The following is a 16,719-nucleotide window of genomic DNA, read 5'->3' on the forward strand; positions in this document are numbered from 1 at the left end:
GATGGGTCGGGGGTTCTGGGGGAGCTGTCAGGGGGGCAGGGGTGTGGAGTGGGGTCAAGGAGGCAGGGAGCAGATAGGGTTGGATGGGTCAGGAGTTCTGGGGGTTCTGTCAGGGAGCAAAGAGCAGTTGGATAGGGCATGGGAGTCCCGGGGGTCTATCTGGGGTAGGGGTATGAATATGGGGTAGGGGTGTGGATAAGGGTCAGGGCAGTCAGGGGACAGGTACAGTCCTAGGGGGGCAGTTAGGGTGGGGGTTCTCAGGAGGGGACAGTCAGGGGACAAGAAGCAGGGAGGCTAGATGGCGGTGGGATCCTAGGGGGCAGTTGGTGGCAGGGGTCCCAGGATGGCGCAGTCAGGGGACAAGGAGTGGGGGGGTTGGGTGTTCTGAGCGGGGCAGTCAGGGGGTGGGAAGTGGGAGGGAGTGGATTGGGGCGGGGCAGGGCGGGGCTAGAGCGGGGCTCCCCCCCCGTTCTCTTTTTTGATTGTGGAAATATGGTAACCCTAGCAGACAGGCCCCAGGGTGTGGGGGGGATGAGCTCCCTATAGTGCAGCAGCAGCCCTGAGGGAGCAGGTAGGATCTCCGTGAGGTCGACTCCCGCTGTGGCCGGGGGTCGCTGCCTTTTGGAGCGCCGGGCAAGGAGGATGGGGAGGGCCTGGCTCCCGGCTCGGCCGGAGATTGGCTGAGGTGAACAGGCTCGAGCTGCGTGCCCCAGCCGCAGCCGCCCCAGCTCCACTCCCTGCAGAAGGGTGACAAGACACCCTACCATGCCACCCTTCCTTCTGCGCTGCTGCTGACGGCAGCACTGCCTTCAGAGCTGGGAGCCCGGCCAGCAGCCGCCGCTCTCCGACTGCCCAGGCCTCCCCACACACATGGGTCCCACGGGCATGGACAGCCCCCTGACCACGGAGCCTTCCTGGACCATTGCACCCTGGGCGGTTGCCCACCCCCAAATCCAGCCCTGCTCATTGACTTTCAATGGGCTCTCTGCTCCTAAGTAACTTGTGACCTTTGGAAAATCCCTCCCCCCATTTTTGCTTGTTGCTATGTGACTGTCTGACTGCGGCCAGCAAGCAACAGCCCTTACAGGAGACAGCCCCTGGATCTGTGACCTCTTCACCGAAGCACATGGCCAGGCAAAGCTGGGGACAGAGCCCTGATTCTCAGGCTGAGGAGCGACTCCCCCTGCTGTGGGAGTGGAATACACCCCGTGTCTGCCCCACAGGCTCTCTCTGGGTATTGCATCGACAGCAGGTAGCCCATAGTCTCCTCTCCCAGCATCCCAGTCTCTCCTCCCCCAAACGTGAGAAAGGACTGGTGGCCCAAGGAGTTACTCTTGGTGCAGTTGGCAGCAACGGGCCCATCCCAACAACCCTACACTAGGGCCTGATCCAACGCCCACTGAAGTCAATGGAAGATTGTCTGTTATCAACTGGCTTTGGACTAGGACCTACTTGCACACGTGGACAGTAATTCAAGGTACTGATTAAAGGGCCCCTCAGGCCACTGCTGCAGCTACCCAGATATCATCAGATGTGCAGGCCTGGCTTTCAAATCCTGCTAGGCCATTGCCGAAAATTCCCTCACAGCAACCTGCAGACCCCTAAGACTGTGGGGCAAGGAACCCAGCCAGGTCTGCCAGCCCAACTCCCAAAAGGCAGGATGGCTGAGAATACTGGGAATGGATCTACGCAGTACGGTGCCCACGAGAGCACAGCAGAGAGTAAGTGGCAGGGAACAGAAAGTTACCAACTGGGGCCACCACATTTAAAATGCCTTTTTAATGTGAAGCTTTAATCCCTGCTAATGAGCAGTAGAGCAGGAGTTTATAAAAACCCTTCTGTGTTTCTGGATTTCCTCACCCCTGTGACCTCTGGAACTGCCCATGAGTCTGAGAGCAAAAGACACTGAAAAGTCACTACGGATCTGAGGCATTTACTCTCCCAGGAGCTTCTACATCTGGATACTGCAGGTTTTGCAAATGATTCTTCTGATTACGAATATCACTAAGTCAAGTCAACGCAAAGCACAAGTGCCCAGCAGAGATTAGCTCGGAAAGTGCACGGAAGAAAAGAAAAGAGAAAGTTGCCCCATTTTGGATAAACATGATACTTCCCCCTCCGAGTTGGGTGTGAGGTTTGGCCATGACACACGCTGACCCTTTTCCCTCTCTTCGTGGAGCAGGGGTTGGCCTCACTGCAGACAGGAGGGTGGGGAAGGGGTGACTAACAGTGGGACGCTGGTTTGATGAGGATGGCGGAGGCTTGGCAGTTCCCACTACAGAAACTACCCCAAGTGATGCTCCCTTTGACGTTCAGTCGAACAGAATGACAAGCCGAGTACCACCAGCCCCCCTCATAGCTAGACGCACAGTTCCCACCATAAGTGTCCTGATCCAGGTCTTTAGCAGAGAACTTCATGTTGTCATGCACGGTGGTAGGATTGTTTGGGGCCATGGCGTCCCCTGCAGTCCCAGTGTAAGAGCCCAGCCTCAGCCTGTAGCCATTGGACTCGTCTTCCAGACCGAAGAGGTTGTAGTCTGCGTATTTCATGGTGCCGGATGAATCGTGGATGACAAACCTGACCTGGTAGACCTTCTGCTTGGCGATCCGATAGATGTACTCCGTCCCCAGCCAGTAGTCATCCTGCACGTTGCCAAAGCCGTACTTGTAGGTGCTCCAGGACTCAGCCCAGGTGATCTGTGTGTCGTGCCGGTTCCGCTGGAGGACCGTCCAGCCCTCGCTGGTGCTGTTCAAGTCACAGTAAACGACAATCTGGTGGAATCCTGTGGGCTGGATGACAAAGACGCCACTGACCCTGTTCCAGGTTATCTCGCTGCAGTCCTTGGGCCAGACTGTGCACAAGAGAGAGATCGCTTTCACTAAACCCCGTGGAACAGAACTCTGCTCAGCTCTTCCCACCCTGGGTCAGTGAGAAAGGGCCCCTCTGGTGTGCCACAGACAGCAGTGTCTGCACTGACACCCCGCATGCTTTGCCAGCCCATTGTCAAAGAGGCTTCAACAATGGATGCAGACACTGAGCCCGAATCTGCTGGCACAGCCCTGGCATTAGGTCCTGTCACCCACTCCTGGGCAGTTTATTCTCTAACTAGCTACTTTGCACGTGCACACGTAGGTTTCCCAGAAGACAAACAGGCCCCTGTTCATACTCTGTAGGGGTTTTCGGGGAGGTGTTTAACACGGCAGACACGATGCGTGGGACACTGCAAGCTAACAGCACCGTGTGTCCTGTGGGGTGACTGTATCTTACAGCAGCGGGTTCCTCACCCCCTCAGCTCTCAGCAAACTCCTGTGCCAAGGGCTCTCCAACAGGGCGTGTGTGCTGAGGCCACCGACACCAGCTGCCAGGGAAAGGAGGAGTCTGTGGAGTCAAAGGATCTTGCCACTCATCCCAAATTTTAGCTGCAAACTCCCCACACCTGCAGTAGTGAGGGACACGGCCCAGTGGGTCACAGCCCTGGGTCCTGGATCCCACACAGTCTATCAGTAGTGCCACTTTCCCTGCAGAAAGATCATGACCCAAAGCTTCTCCTCTGCAGGACACGTTACAGCCTGTGTGTATCAAGCCCTTTCCCCCACACCCTCCCACCCTCTGCCATCAGAGTTCCTGCTCCCAGGGGCCTGTATAATCCCTGGGGATTCCCCTATGGCCCGGTCAGACAATGCATCCCAATGCCTTGTTGTGCCCTGCAGGGAGAAGCTGTGTGAATAACTCTTGTTGTTCTTCATATCAGAGCGGTAGCCGTGTTAGTCTGAATCTGTAAAAAGCAACAGAGGGTCCTGTGGCACCTTTAAGACTAACAGAAGTATTGGAGCATAAGCTTTCGTGGGTGAATCTTGCGTCTGATGAAGTGGGCATTCACCCATGAAAGCTTATGCTCCAATACTTCTGTTAGTCTTAAAGGTGCCACAGGATTCTCTGTTGCTTCTTGTTGTTCTTGCATCTCATTTCTGCAGGGCGTGGATAGGTGAAGCATGGGATACTCTTACCGTGGGCCTCTGATCTGTAGGGACAGGAATTGGGAGATCCGCGTGACATGAGGGGTTGTCAGAGACTGTCTCCCAAGCACCAGAGAGTGTTAGCAGTGCATTCGCCTCCCCTTCTCCATGTCCCTGAAACCCTCATCCAGGACAAACCGTTCTTCTGCCCACACTTCTGCAAACCCCCTCACCGCTCTACCTGGTTTCTGTCTGCTCCCCTCCAGTCTGGCCCAAATGCAGCCACCAAACTCACCGCCCGCTCCCGTGGCTCTGCCCACACCACCTTGTGCCTTCCAGTCCCTTCCCTGGCTCTGCAGCTCCTCCTGCAGCAGCTTCCAGCCCCCGCGCCTCCCCTCGAGCTCTGCACAGCCCTGCCCTGCCTAGCTCGAGCTCTGTGTTAATTCTGCACCAGTCGCCCTGCTGCCCGAGCACCCCCATCTCATCCCGTCTGCCCCTGCCTGGCTCGGGCCCACGCTGCACCAGTTCACTCCTCCACGCCCCTTCTGCTGCCCAAGGCAACCAGCACCTCCTGGCTTTGTCCCGTGCTACTCCCTGCACTGCAATGGGCCAGCCCCTGTGCCCCCCCGAACCTCCCTCCCCTCCCTCAAACCGCCAAAGAGCTCAGCGTGGTTTGAATAGAGAGCTACGGTTGGATTGTAATTTCTCCCAGTGGCTTCAGGCCTCCATAATCCCCAGGCAGCCAGTGAGTGACGTCCTGGGGCCCCAGGGCTGGCGGGGACCCCTAGGGCCAGGGGGGAGGGCTATAGAAGCAGACACATGGCACACCTGCCTTCAGGTGCTTTGGGTGGATGTTCCGGATTGCATGGGTGGGTCCCTTTAAGATGTTCAGGTTGTGTATTTCCAGGGTGAGAACTGGGGCTGACAGGGCCAGCAGGCCGGTGAGGAGCAGGAGACGAGGGCACCAGGCAGCTGCAAAAGGGAAGAGCCGGTGAGAAGCTGGGAACACAAACCCGCCCTTCAGGAGCCGCGACTCCCAGTTCCCTGTGCCCGGGAATGGCACAACCGAGAGCTGGGACTGCTGGACCCTCCCGCCTCGCCCAGCACAGCCTGGCACTGCCGCCCTCGCCCGTCAGTCTGGCTGGGTAGCCGGCCACCGGCCAGGCATGCACGGGGCAGAGAGGAGACGCTAGGAACCGGCCCCGTTGGGACAGAGACTCCCAGGAGGGAGGCTGGTGCTGAGGAGTTTGGGATTCGCCCTGGAGAAATGTTCCTGCCCCACAGAGACACCCCTGTGCCATGGAAATAACCGGGCAGGGGAGGGCGGGAGAGTAGGTGAGAGAAAGGGAAAATGGAGATTGGGGCTGGGGGGGGCACTGAGAGCCCTGGGGAGGCCTGAAGGGTGGGTAATGAGAGCCCCAGGGACAGGGGGGTGGAAGGGATGGCCACAGAGCCGCAGAGAGGGGAACCCTGTAGTGTGGGGGCTGGGTGGGTACTGGGAGTTCCTCCTGAAGGGACGGGGGTTGGCCAAGGTCACTCAGCCCCGGGGTGTGGGAGGGGGACAGGCTGAGGGCACTCAGAGCCCCAGGAATCATAGAATCATAGAATATCAGAGTTGGAAGGGACCTCAAGAGGTATCTAGTCCAACCCCCTGCTCAAAGCAGGACCAATTCCCAACTAAATCATCCCAGCCAGGGCTTTGTCAAGCCGGGCCTTAAAAACCTCCAAGGAAGGAGACTCCACCACCTCCCTAGGTAACGCATTCCAGTGTTTCACCACCCTCCTAGTGAAATAGTTTTTCCTGATATCCAACCTGGACCTCCCACACTGCAACTTGAGACCATTGCTCCTTGTTCTGTCATCTGCCACCACTGAGAACAGCCGAGCTCCATCCTCTTTGGAACCCCACTTCAGGTAGTTGAAGGCTGCTATCAAATCCCCCCTCATTCTTCTCTTCTGCAGACTAAACAATCCCAGTTCCCTCAGGGTACATCTACACTACAGGGGGGAGTCGATTTAAGATACGCAAATTCAGCTACGTGAATAGCGTAGCTGAATTCGACGTATCACAGCCGACTTACCCCGCTGTGAGGACAGCGGCAAAATCAACTTCTGCGGCTTTCTGTCGATGGCGCTTACTCCCACCTCCGCTGGTGGAGTAAGAGCGCCGATTCGGGGATCGATTGTCACGTCCCTATGGGACGCGATAAATCAATCCCCGCGAGGTCGATTTCTACCCGCCGATTCAGGTGGGTAGTGTAGACCTAGCCTCAGCCTCTCCTCATAAGTCATGTGCTCCAGACCCCTAATCATTTTTGTTGCCCTCCACTGGACTCTTTCCAATTTTTCCACATCCTTCTTGTAGTGTGGGGCCCAAAACTGGACAGAGTACTCCAGATGAGGCCTCACGAATGTCAAATAAAGGGGAACGATCACGTTCCTCGATCTGCTGGCAATGCCCCTACTTATACAGCCCAAAATGCCGTTAGCCTTCTTGGCAACAAGAACACACTGTTGACTCATATCCAGCTTCTCGTCCACTGTGACCCCTAGGTCCTTTTCTGCAGAACTGCTACCTAGCCATTCGGTCCCTAGTCTGTAGCAGTGCATGGGATTCTTCCGTCCTAAGTGCAGGACTCTGCACTTGTCCTTGTTGAACCTCATCAGGTTTTTTTCGGCCCAATCCTCTAATTTGTCTAGGCCCCTCTGTATCCGATCCCTACCCTCTAGTGTATCTACCACGCCTCCTAGTTTAGTGTCAAGGTGGAGGGGGGGCTGGTCAGGGGCACTCAGAGCCCTGGGGGGGGGGGGCTGTCCTGTCCAGGGGGGGCACTCACAGCCCCAGGAGGTGGGTGGGGGAGGGGCACACAGGATTTCAGGAATTCCCTGGCAGTGAAGAGCTGCTGGCGGCAGGGAGGAGCCAGCCGTGACAATCCTCACTTGGGATCCCTGGCTGGGCTAGTGGCTATGGGGGCCCGTGGCCAAGCTGCAGCGGAAGGTGACCTGAAGGAAATGCCTCGGCCTCGGCCTCCGGCTAGGAAGGGCCTGGGCCAGACAATGACCCACCGCGCAGTGTCCCAGCTCCCTGCCCCACACCTGCGGGGCATGGCCCCTCCTCTGTAGGGAGGTTGGCATGTACCTTAGTGCTGCTTCCTCCATCCCCAAAGGCCTCTCCCAGCCAGTCTCTGGCAACCCCTGCCGTTCAGTACGCACATTACCCTGCTGTGACATACCGGGGGGGGGACCCCTCGGGGATGGGTGGGCTGTCACACAGCTGGGCAATTTAACCCGGCTGGGCAGGGGTGACTGTCTCCCTGGAGCTGGGGTCTCAGCCCAGGTGTCTCTCTGCCTTTCCCCCCAGTCGCCCCCGGGCGAGGTGGGAACGCCCCACGTTGCGTTCCAGCCCCACATTCACACCCACAAGTGCTCGTGGGTTCCAATCCCAGCTGAACACGCCCACCCGGCCCTAGTGTGGAGCAGAAGGGCCCAGCGCTGCCCCACAGACCCTCTGGCTCTCCGAGCCCGCTCTTACCCATCAACCCAGCACGTGTGGCTCAGGCTGAACGCTGCTGCTCTGTGCAGAGGGGCTGGCACTTCTCGCTCCTGACGTACAAGGGGCAGGTGCTGCTACCGACTGCTCCCCCTAGCCCCCGCCCTGCTGCGCTCTGGGGATGCTGCCCTGCTGTGGAGCTCTCAGGTGTCTTGAACTGGAATTTGTTTGGAGAGAAACTGCTAAGAAGCCTTATCAGCCCCGAGCAGAGAGTACCTGGGAGCCTGCCTGGGTCGGGCGGGTCTGGTACAGCCTCCCCCAGATAAGGCTCTTCCTTGGACCTGCCACCCATTGGAATCTGGAACGATTCCCTCCGAGGTAACACACGGGGCAGCCAGGGCAGGGCAGGGCACGGCCTGCTCCCCTGGAGCGTTAGGGCTTTCAGGAGTGAGAGGTGCGAGCAGAGCAGGTTGTACGTTAAAGCAGCGAAGGCAGTTGGGGGGCAGAGGAACTGGGTGCTTTGCCATTGCACTTGATCAGCTCAATTTGAAAATTCTTTCAAAGGAAATCCAGATGTATACATCTGACTGGGGTACAGGTACACACATACACACGCACACTCACGTGCACACACTCATGTGCACATACACGTAAACACATACATACGCACATGTACACATACACATATATACAGACGTACACATACACGCACACACGCTGTCCCTGGAGCGCCCCAGGATGCGACTGACGGGGTGGCTGGCTATTATGGAGGCAGAAGGGGGTTGGGAGAAAATAATCAAGAAGAACTTTTGCTGAAAATGCAAACCTAAGCTGGAAATCTGTGCAGGGCTGGGCTCAGAGAAAATGATCTTTTGAGCTGCTCTTATTAACCGTGGTCCTGTACTTCCTGGTTTGCGTCGGACCCAGGCAGGAGACTGGGCTGCTCTCAGCTGTAGAAGCCATTGGAATGAGCCAGGTCGGAATGAGCCAGGCCCTCAGAGCCTTCTGCCACCAATCGCCCCAGCAGTCACTGATCCACACCAAACCACGTCCTTCCAGTCAGGCAGTTTCATATGCACACGTCAAACCCTTGGTTTGACACTCAGACACCACAGTGAGGGGCACAGTAAGGACCGAGAGACGCTAAACAGGCAGGGAAGGAAATAGTGGCCCTGCCTACAGGTGTGTGTGTGGTGCAAACGGATGAACACCAGTTGCTGGCTGAAGGCACAACCTTAATTCCCGCATCTCCTGTCTGTCAGCTATCGTTCGCTTGGCAGCCTGAGCTCCGATTTCTAACGCAGCGTTTTACTCTGGCCTATTGTGGTTCTCATGTCCGGGGGCGCCTTGGCCCCTGGTATCAGGAGCGGTGCTAAGGAGGCTGCTTTTCAAAGGTCCTTAAGCAGGATTGTCAACTTTCTACTTGCACAAAACCAAACGCCCTTGACCCAACCCCTTTCATGCCCTTCCCTAAGGCCCCACCCCCACTCACTCCAGCCCAGCCCACTTCCCTCAGTCGCTCGCTCTCACACCCTCACTCACTTTCACTGGGCTGGGGCTGGGGGTTGGAGTGCAGAGAGGGGTGAGCGCTCCGGTGGGGATGCGGGCTCTGGGATTGGGCTGGAGATTAGGGGTTTGGGATGCCAGAGGGGGATCCGGGCAGGGGCAGAGGGGTGGGGAGCGGACTCTGAGAGGGAGTTTGGGTGCGGGAGGGGGCTCAGGGCTGGGGTAGGGGATTGGGGTGCGGGTGGCGGTGTGGGGTCTGGGTGGGATTAGGGTGCAGGAGGGGGTTCCGACCTGGGGCAGGGGGTTGGGGTGCCGGGTGTGAGGTCTGGGAGGGAATTTGGGTGTGGGAGGGGGTTCCGATCTGGGACAGGGTTTCTCGGTGCGAGCTCCGGCCAGGCGACACTTACCTCAGCCAGCTCCTGGTCAATGGCACATCGGTGCTAATGCAGGCTCCTGACCCCTGGTCTCCCTCCGCTGGCAGGCTCTGCCCAGAGAACATGCATGACGAGCTCTCGATCCTGCTGACAGCACCCCCCAGCACAGACAAACTCCAGCACATCTTGGAGGTGAGCAAAATGGGGAGGGGCAGCAGGGGTTTTACCTTAGGCCCTGGGGACTCCTAGAAAGAAGAGACTGGAAAATCCATGTTTCTATTGGATCCTTCTGAGTATGCATTCGTCATATAAACTCACTGGGTGACCTTGGGGTAACTCACTTCCCCCTTACGGCATCAGTCTTCTCCACTATCAAATCTACACTGGGGAAGAAGGACAGAAGCCCCGACAATCACCTTCACCTCTGGGTGTCTGGTCCTGAGAGTCAAAACCAACTGGACTATCTGCCCCATCTCCTAAACTGCCCTGTCTTTCCCTCCTAGGGCCTGGTCCTTAGTGTTCAGCCTGGCCCCTTCCCAGGTTGTCCCTGACCTTTAAAGGACTCTCCAAGCCCCTCCCATGCCTGCTTCCCTTGGGGTCTCTCTCCTGGCTGAGCACAGGCTGCCCTTCTATCTCTCAGCAGGCCTGGGTCCTAGTCACAGGCTGCGTCTTGTCATGTGACCCCCACACTTATTCCCTTCCCCTAGGGAGCTGCATCACCTGGGCCAGGTGCAGTTGAGCTCCAACCCCTTTCCTGGCCATCGCACCCTGGGACTTGTTGAAACTGGAAACCTGTGGGTAACAGTAACTGGTTGCTCGCAAAGGGGCTGAAGACACAATGGAAGAGGAAATCCTTTGGCCTGGATTGAAATTATTCCGACTGAAAGTGAATGAGAGAAAATAGGTCCAGAGTTCTCTTCCTAGCAGCAGAAAATGTAGCGATTGATAGAGGTTCAGGTCAGAAAGGACCATTATGTGCATCTAGTCGCCCCTCCTGTATAACTCAGGGCCTAGAATGTGACCAAGTGGTTCCTTCAGCCAACCATAGCATGGGACTGAGCCAGAGCACGTCTTTTGGAACGACATCCACATGCAGGAGAGCCAGCTGGCTACCAGAAAATCTCTCTTCTGCAGTGACGTGGGGTTAAGGGACACAGGGGAAAAGACATGGCGGCTGTGACTAAACTTAGAGCAGCAAGGCCAGGAAAACCAGGGTTAGGTCCCAGGCCTGGCTATCAGATCTGCTGTTTTCTATTCCTGGCTTTGGGACCATGAGCGAGTCTCTGCACCGCTGGGTGCCTCGGTTTCCCCAGCTATCAAATGGAGCTAATCAAGGTTTTGTTTGTTCTCCCCATTTTACAGGGTGGGAAACCAAGACACAGTTGGGACCTGTCTACACTACAGGTCTGTCGTGCGTTTGTAATCTGCTGACCCCCACATGTTGTTCAGAGCCTATGGACAACACAGCTCCCAAAGGTACGTTTGTTCTGTGCTTATCCCCTATGTACCAGCAGGGCTGGACAGCATTTCTCACTGTGATGTGGGGAGCAGGTCCTGGGTACTAAGGGTCTGAAGAAGCTCTCAAGGACTAATTTTTTAAAATAATTGTTATCAATGAATTGGGAGAAAAAATACAATCACTGCGGATAAGATTGGGGGGTGACAAAATACAGGCAGAGTGGTAATTCCTGATGGGGAGAGGGCAGTGATAAAGAGCTGGACCCATTCAAAGAAAACAAGTTTGAGCAGAGCCCAATGCAAGGTCCTATGCGTGGCAACAAGGCACGCCGGCCACAGCTCCAGAATGGGGACGTGTATCCAGGAAAGCAGTGACTCTGAAAAGGATTTAGGGGCCAGAGTGGAGAAGCCACTCAACATGAGCTCCCAGTGTGATGCTGTGGTGAACAGGGCTAAAGCCATCATTAGACGAAGGAGCAGAGCCGTGAGTAGGATAGGGAGGTGACACAGCAGCAGTGAGACTGCTATTGGAATACTGCCTCCAGTCTTGGTGTCCTCCTTTGAAAAAGATGGTCCTAGAAATTGGAGCTGGGGCAGCAAAGAGCCACCAAATGTTCTGAGGGCTGGAGAAAAATGCCTTCTAGTGAGCTATTGAAAGAGCTCAACCTGTTTAGCTTATCAAAAGAAGATTGAAGGGGACTTCATTGAAGTGTTGAAGTGCCTTAATGGAGAGAAAATATTGAGTATTAAAGGGCTCTCTAGTCTAGCAGAGAAAGGCAGAGCAAGACCCAAAGGCTGGAAGGTGAAAAGAGACAAATTCCTATGACAAATAAGGCACAAATATTCAACAGCAAGGATGATTGAATACCGGAAGAAGCTACCAAGGAAAGTGGTGGATTCTCCATCTCTTGATGTCATTAATAAAGACTAGATGCCTTTCCGGAATGTGTTTGCCCCAAAAGTAGCTATGGTGGTAGACAGGAGGCCTGTGATATGCAGGGGGTCAGATTAGATGCTCTAACTGTCTCTTCTGGCCATAAAGTCTACTAATTTCTGAGAAACCGAGTGTAGCATTGGGAGCAGCTTGTTATGTTTTACTGTCTAGCCGGCTTGCTTCCTAGAATGAACACTCATTGAGCGGGGTGATCCACAGGGAGTAGCTCAAACCTCCAAAGTGTCTGCCCTGTGGCAGGACATTAGCACTGCAGGGGAGGGGTGGGTGTGGCAGTGACATCACAAAGGCGTTTTGCAGGACCTCAGCCTATTGGCTAAAGGTGCTGGGGAAGTGGTGACCTCACAGAGGGATGCTGACGTCAGCCAGGCAGGACAGGGGCGCAGGGCCAGGGAAACCTCAGAGACCCCTGTGGCTTTGCTTCAGCAAGTCTCCTTCTCGAGATCTCTCTTTGAGGTCTGAGAGAGTATGTATGTGAGCACCAGGAGGAACCTCTTTTGAGTTTTCTCCTTTCTTTTTCCTGATTTCACTAGAAAACTGACGTCCCTGTTTAGAAGGTAAGAGCCTCCGAGAGGTTTGGAACGTGTTCGTTCAGTCTGCTGCATCTGGCGCCAGCTGAATTTTAGGCATGGAAAACACTAGCTTAAGGTGGTCGAATTTTATTGCCCACCTGGGATTTTGTCCCTTAGAATCACTGGGGACATTAGGGTTTGTCCTTTTTGTTTTACCTTTTCCTCCATCCCTCCCTCCTTTCTGTCCTTTCCTCTATTCCCCTCCCACCACCAGGAGTACTCTGTGTGTGTGTCGTGGGGGCTGCTCTGCAGTGGGAACAGGGACAATTCTCCAACTTTGGGCAGTCGAGAGCCTGGGTGAGATAAGGGGCTATAAGCCCTTTGTGAAGGAGAAAGGGGAGTTTCACGGTGTTGAGCACCAAGGAATTCTAAACTTTGCTAAAACATCTAGTCTGCAGAAACCAGAAATGGTCGGGGCCACATTGTAACCATTGTCTCTTTTAAAGCCCATTGAGGGATGTGAGTCCCACCCTTTTAGGTATCTGGGGTGCTGGGAGAAGAGAAGAGGTGCCTGTCTCCATTTTATGGCTTCAACAAACTAAGTGCTGTGCCCCAGTTCTCGTCAGAGATCCCTGAAAAAGCTCAGTGCTATCACATTGCCTGCTGGCTGGGCAGGGTAACTCCTCAGGTCACCACCACCCTCTCCAGCCTGCCTTGGCTTTGGGGAGTGAGGAGAAGGGCGAGGTATGACACTGAACATCCTCTATCCATCGCTCCGTCAGCAGAGCAAGTGAGTGGCATTAGGGTTCCCCATTGGCGTCCCCTGTCTGTCTGGGGAGAGGCAGAAAGAGGGGGAAAGAATCTCTCCCAAAGGAGATTGGATTTGCAAACCGCCCCCAGGAGCCCCTCACTCTCAGACCGGGGAGGGGCTTCTCCAGAACCATCTCCAGTGTGTTTGGAAAGGTCCCAGCAATGGGGCTCCCAGCCCTTCCCTTGTGGGAGACCGTTCCCCAGGCTGAGTGTCTCTGAGCTGGGCCAGACCCTGTGAGCTGCTGAGCATGGAAATCAATGGGAAAGGCGGGGGCCCTGGCCTTGCTCTGCCTCGGGACTTTGACGTGGGGAATGGTTTCCCAGGAGAAGTCCGGACTCCTGGGTTCTGTTCCTTCTCTAGCCTGGCGGGGATTGTGGCCTGGGATGGCAGGAGGGAGCTGCTTGTCCAAAGTGACTGAACCCAGTGATGGAAAAGGAGGAGACTCCCCGGGCATTGCAGCCCCAGGGGTGACGAGGGGGAACGCTGGGAGCAGATCATGCAATGAACTCCTGCCAGTGCGTGTAGATTGCATTACATGCACCCCTGTGGGGGAGGAGGAGCTGCTCTGGCTGGGGCAGGGATGGGGAGGGACCAAACAGGCTGGTTAGTGAGAGGCTGCCTTGACCCCAGACTCACACCCGCTCCCCGCTCGGTACCAGGATGGCCAGGCTCCTGAGGAGGTTCAGGAAGAAGGCTCTGCAGGTGGCCCCAGAGCCTGAGGGAAGCAGCTGCCATCTTCCCCAGGAGCAGAGCGGCTCCTCCGTCCCCACTGGCGGGGAAGGAGCTCCCGGCCAGGCCAGGAGGTGGAAGTGCCCAGCCTTCTGGCGGAGAAAACCCGCTCCCAGTGCAGGCGCCGAGATGGGAGAGGCCAGGCCGAAATGGAGCTGGGCCAGGATGCGGCTGGGCAGGCAGGACCCGGCGCAGGAGGGGAGCCGGACTGGGTGACTCTGGGGCTTGTTGTGTGGGAAGCACCGGCCCCAGGAGCCCAGCCCTGATTCCCAGCAGGAGGCATCGCCCTGCCCGGTCACTGAGGACCTTCCAGCCTCCCCAGGGCAGGAGGTGGAGGATCCCTGTCCCACCACCAGCAGCTCGGCCCGCTCCCCATGGGACAGCAGCAGTGCCTGGGACTCGGGCAGCAGCGAGGCCGATGGGCGCCGCAGCTTTGTTCCAGGTGAGGAGTCAGGCTGGGCTCAGGGAGAGGTGAGGGCGGGGCCGTGAACACCCTGGGCCCAGGCCCTCGATCAGTTCTATGGGGGCGGGTCCCCAGCCCAGAGGTGAGGCCTGAGCCACATGAACCCCACTGACACTAGATGCTGCCACTTTGGTCCTTGGTGCTCCCGTTGGGGGGAGGCACCTCTCAGGGAGTCCAGGACAGTCTGGAGGGGTCTCTTTGCTATGGGCTCCTGAAGGAGTTGGGGGCGAAAGGCATCACTGAGAGGGGGGAGTGTGGGGCTCGATCTGCCCTGGGTCCCGGAGGTGGGAAGGGGACACATTGCCCCACCGTGCCCCTGTCCTTCCCCCGAGTGGCAGCAGGCGTCACCCTGTCCCCTTCTCTCCCTGGTGCAGGGACAGCCAGGGACTCAGGGGACGAGGAGGAGGAATGGGTGGACGTGGCCACAGAGGAGGCTGCTCTCAATAACAGCCGAGAGCAGCTCCAAGGCGGAGAAAAGGTACAAACGTACCCCAGCTGTGCTGGAACCGAGACTGTCCTGCCCCTTCCCAGCACCTGACCCCCTGCAGAGGTCTTGTCCCTGATGATCCACCAGCCCTAATGGGGACCTTTCTCCTCCATGATCTGGGACCCCAGAGGTGGGGGTGTCTGTCACACACCAGCCGGGTCTCCTCCCCCCACAGGCACTGTCCCAGTTCCTGACCCTGCTTGTGGTGGAGTGGTGGGTGATTTGGACAATGGGCGGGTCCCCACTATCCCCCATTCAGGCCTGAGTCCTGCAGCTGCTGTGTGGGGGCAGGGAGGTCCCTGGCTAACTGGCTCTCTCTCCCCTAACCCCACTCCTGGTGGGTGCAGGAGGAGGCCCAGCAGCTCGTGTTCCTGCTCGCCATCCACCCCGCGTCTCGCTGCACAGCAGAGAGGGCAGGACACACTGGAGCCGCACTGCTGCAAGGCGGCTGTGGCGGAGAGGATTGTGGTGAGTGAGACACGGTGCCCAGCAGCTGGAGGAAAGACAGAGACATGGGAGGGGCAGGGGTCTCCCCAGGCCAATGGATGGGGGATTGTTGGTGCTGGAGGGGCAGCTGAGGGCAGGGATTGCTGGGGCTGAAGACTGGGGAGAAGAGACAGGAGAAATTCGGAGAGTGGTCACTATTGGGCAGGAATCGGAGGAGCGGGGGGCAGGTGGGGGGATCCTGCTGGCTGTGTGGGGCCCTGGCTGTGTAATCTCCTCACTGGGAAGTGTCAGTGAGGCCCGAATCTCACACGCTCCTTTGTCTCCTTTGGGTCTCACAGGAGCTCATTGAGGAGCTGCCTGATAACTCTCCACCCGGCGCCGTCCTCGCTAACTCCCTGATTGCTGTGGGCAACCTCAGGTACCGAGACCCTCCGGCCCGGTTCCCCTAACCCCAGTGCTGCTCAGGCCCAGGGCTGGGAGTCACTGCCCCTCCCCCTCCCAGGTCACCGCCCAAGGGTGGCTCCTCTGGCAGAGGTGGGGGGAAGGGTCACTCTCTCCTGGCTGGACTGTTCTTTTCACTCCAGTAACATTGCAACGGCTTTGGGGAGAGGCTCACACCCAGGATCAGATACAGGAGGGGCAGCAGGGTGCAGGGACAGGGGCTATTCCTGCCCTGCCACTGTCTGTCTGAGAAACCTTGGCCTTATCATTCCCTGGCTCGGTGCCTCAGTTTCCCTTCTTTTCAGCCTGTGCCTATTTCGCTGCAGTTTCACCTGCGTGTTGGTGCCAGTCCCATTCCCGCACTGCACAGTCTAATACCGGCTCCTCTCTCTTGCCAGCACCATGACACCTGCCGTGGAGCCAGAGCTGGAGACCCACCTCTTCCGACCTGCCCTGCACGCCGTCTTCACCCTGGGCACGGAGAAGGACACCACCCAAGTGCAGGTAGATCATGCTAAAGTCATGGATTGAAGAGCCAGCTGTCATCCTGCCATGAGTCCTTGCTAATTGCCTGCAGTGGGATGTGAATGAGAGAGGGCAGGATATGTGTTTGGGGGTCTCACCAGTGCTTCCCAGAGACCCCACTTCCCATCCTGTGGCAGGTGTAGCCCCAGTTTCCCTAACTCTGACCCATGGCTCTCCCTGGCTTTCAGGATCTGCCTAGGGTCTTGCCAGACCTCCTGGACCCCATGCTGGGGAACCTGCTGGCAGAGTCCCCAGACAATGACAGGCTCCAGTACATCTTGGAGGTGAGCCCGATGAGAGGGGTGGGGGCAATTTTACCTTCACTCTTAGATCCATTTTCCAGTCTGTCCTCCTAGCCGGGCCCCCAGTGGGCATCCTTGGTCAGGGCAGTCAGTGCAATGCCTCCTTTCCCCACAGCACATTAACTACTGGATCGTGTCCAGGGTGCCGCGAGAGAGAGCCAGGGCCGTTAAGAGCAGCACGGCCCTGCTCAGATTCACCATCACCCTCCCTGAGTTTGACGTAAGTGACCTCTGACCCCAGCTTCCTTACTCCAGGGGTAGGTGG

At 57.1% G+C, this 16,719-nt stretch overlaps 1 protein-coding gene across 2 annotated transcripts; it reads right to left on the reverse strand.

Annotated features, from left to right (window-relative positions):
* Positions 1-1,760: 1,760 nt before the first annotated feature.
* On the reverse strand, positions 1,761-16,188 carry LOC128825038 (fibrinogen-like protein 1-like protein). Of its 2 annotated transcripts, XM_054007045.1 has the most exons (4): positions 16,066-16,188; positions 9,361-9,437; positions 4,790-4,929; positions 1,761-2,852 (listed from the first exon to the last, which is right to left on the reverse strand). In XM_054007045.1, exons 1-4 carry the CDS (start codon positions 16,171-16,173, stop codon positions 2,224-2,226), a joined length of 954 nt encoding a protein of 317 aa, XP_053863020.1. In that variant the 5' UTR covers positions 16,174-16,188; the 3' UTR covers positions 1,761-2,223. The 2 variants fall into 2 exon arrangements, with proteins under 2 accessions (XP_053863020.1, XP_053863021.1); XM_054007046.1 differs by lacking the exons at positions 9,361-9,437; positions 16,066-16,188 and adding an exon at positions 7,490-7,652 and having other exon boundaries at positions 4,786-4,929.
* Between the last annotated feature and the right edge of the window lie 531 nt (positions 16,189-16,719).

The sequence above is a fragment of the Malaclemys terrapin genome, chromosome 17 (genome assembly GCF_027887155.1).
Source record: "Malaclemys terrapin pileata isolate rMalTer1 chromosome 17, rMalTer1.hap1, whole genome shotgun sequence".
Lineage (NCBI taxonomy): Eukaryota > Metazoa > Chordata > Testudines > Emydidae > Malaclemys > Malaclemys terrapin.

Coding starts and splice junctions, on each gene's coding strand:
- LOC128825038 (XM_054007045.1), bottom strand. CDS start 16,173: ATGACAGCTGGCTCTTCAATCCATGACTTTAGCATGATCTACCTGCAC. Junction 9,438..16,065: donor TGCAGGGCAGGTCGGAAGAG/GTGGGTCTCCAG, acceptor TTCTCTGGGCAG/AGCCTGCCAGCGGAGGGAGA. Junction 4,930..9,360: donor TTGACCAGGAGCTGGCTGAG/GTAAGTGTCGCC, acceptor TCCCTTTTGCAG/CTGCCTGGTGCCCTCGTCTC.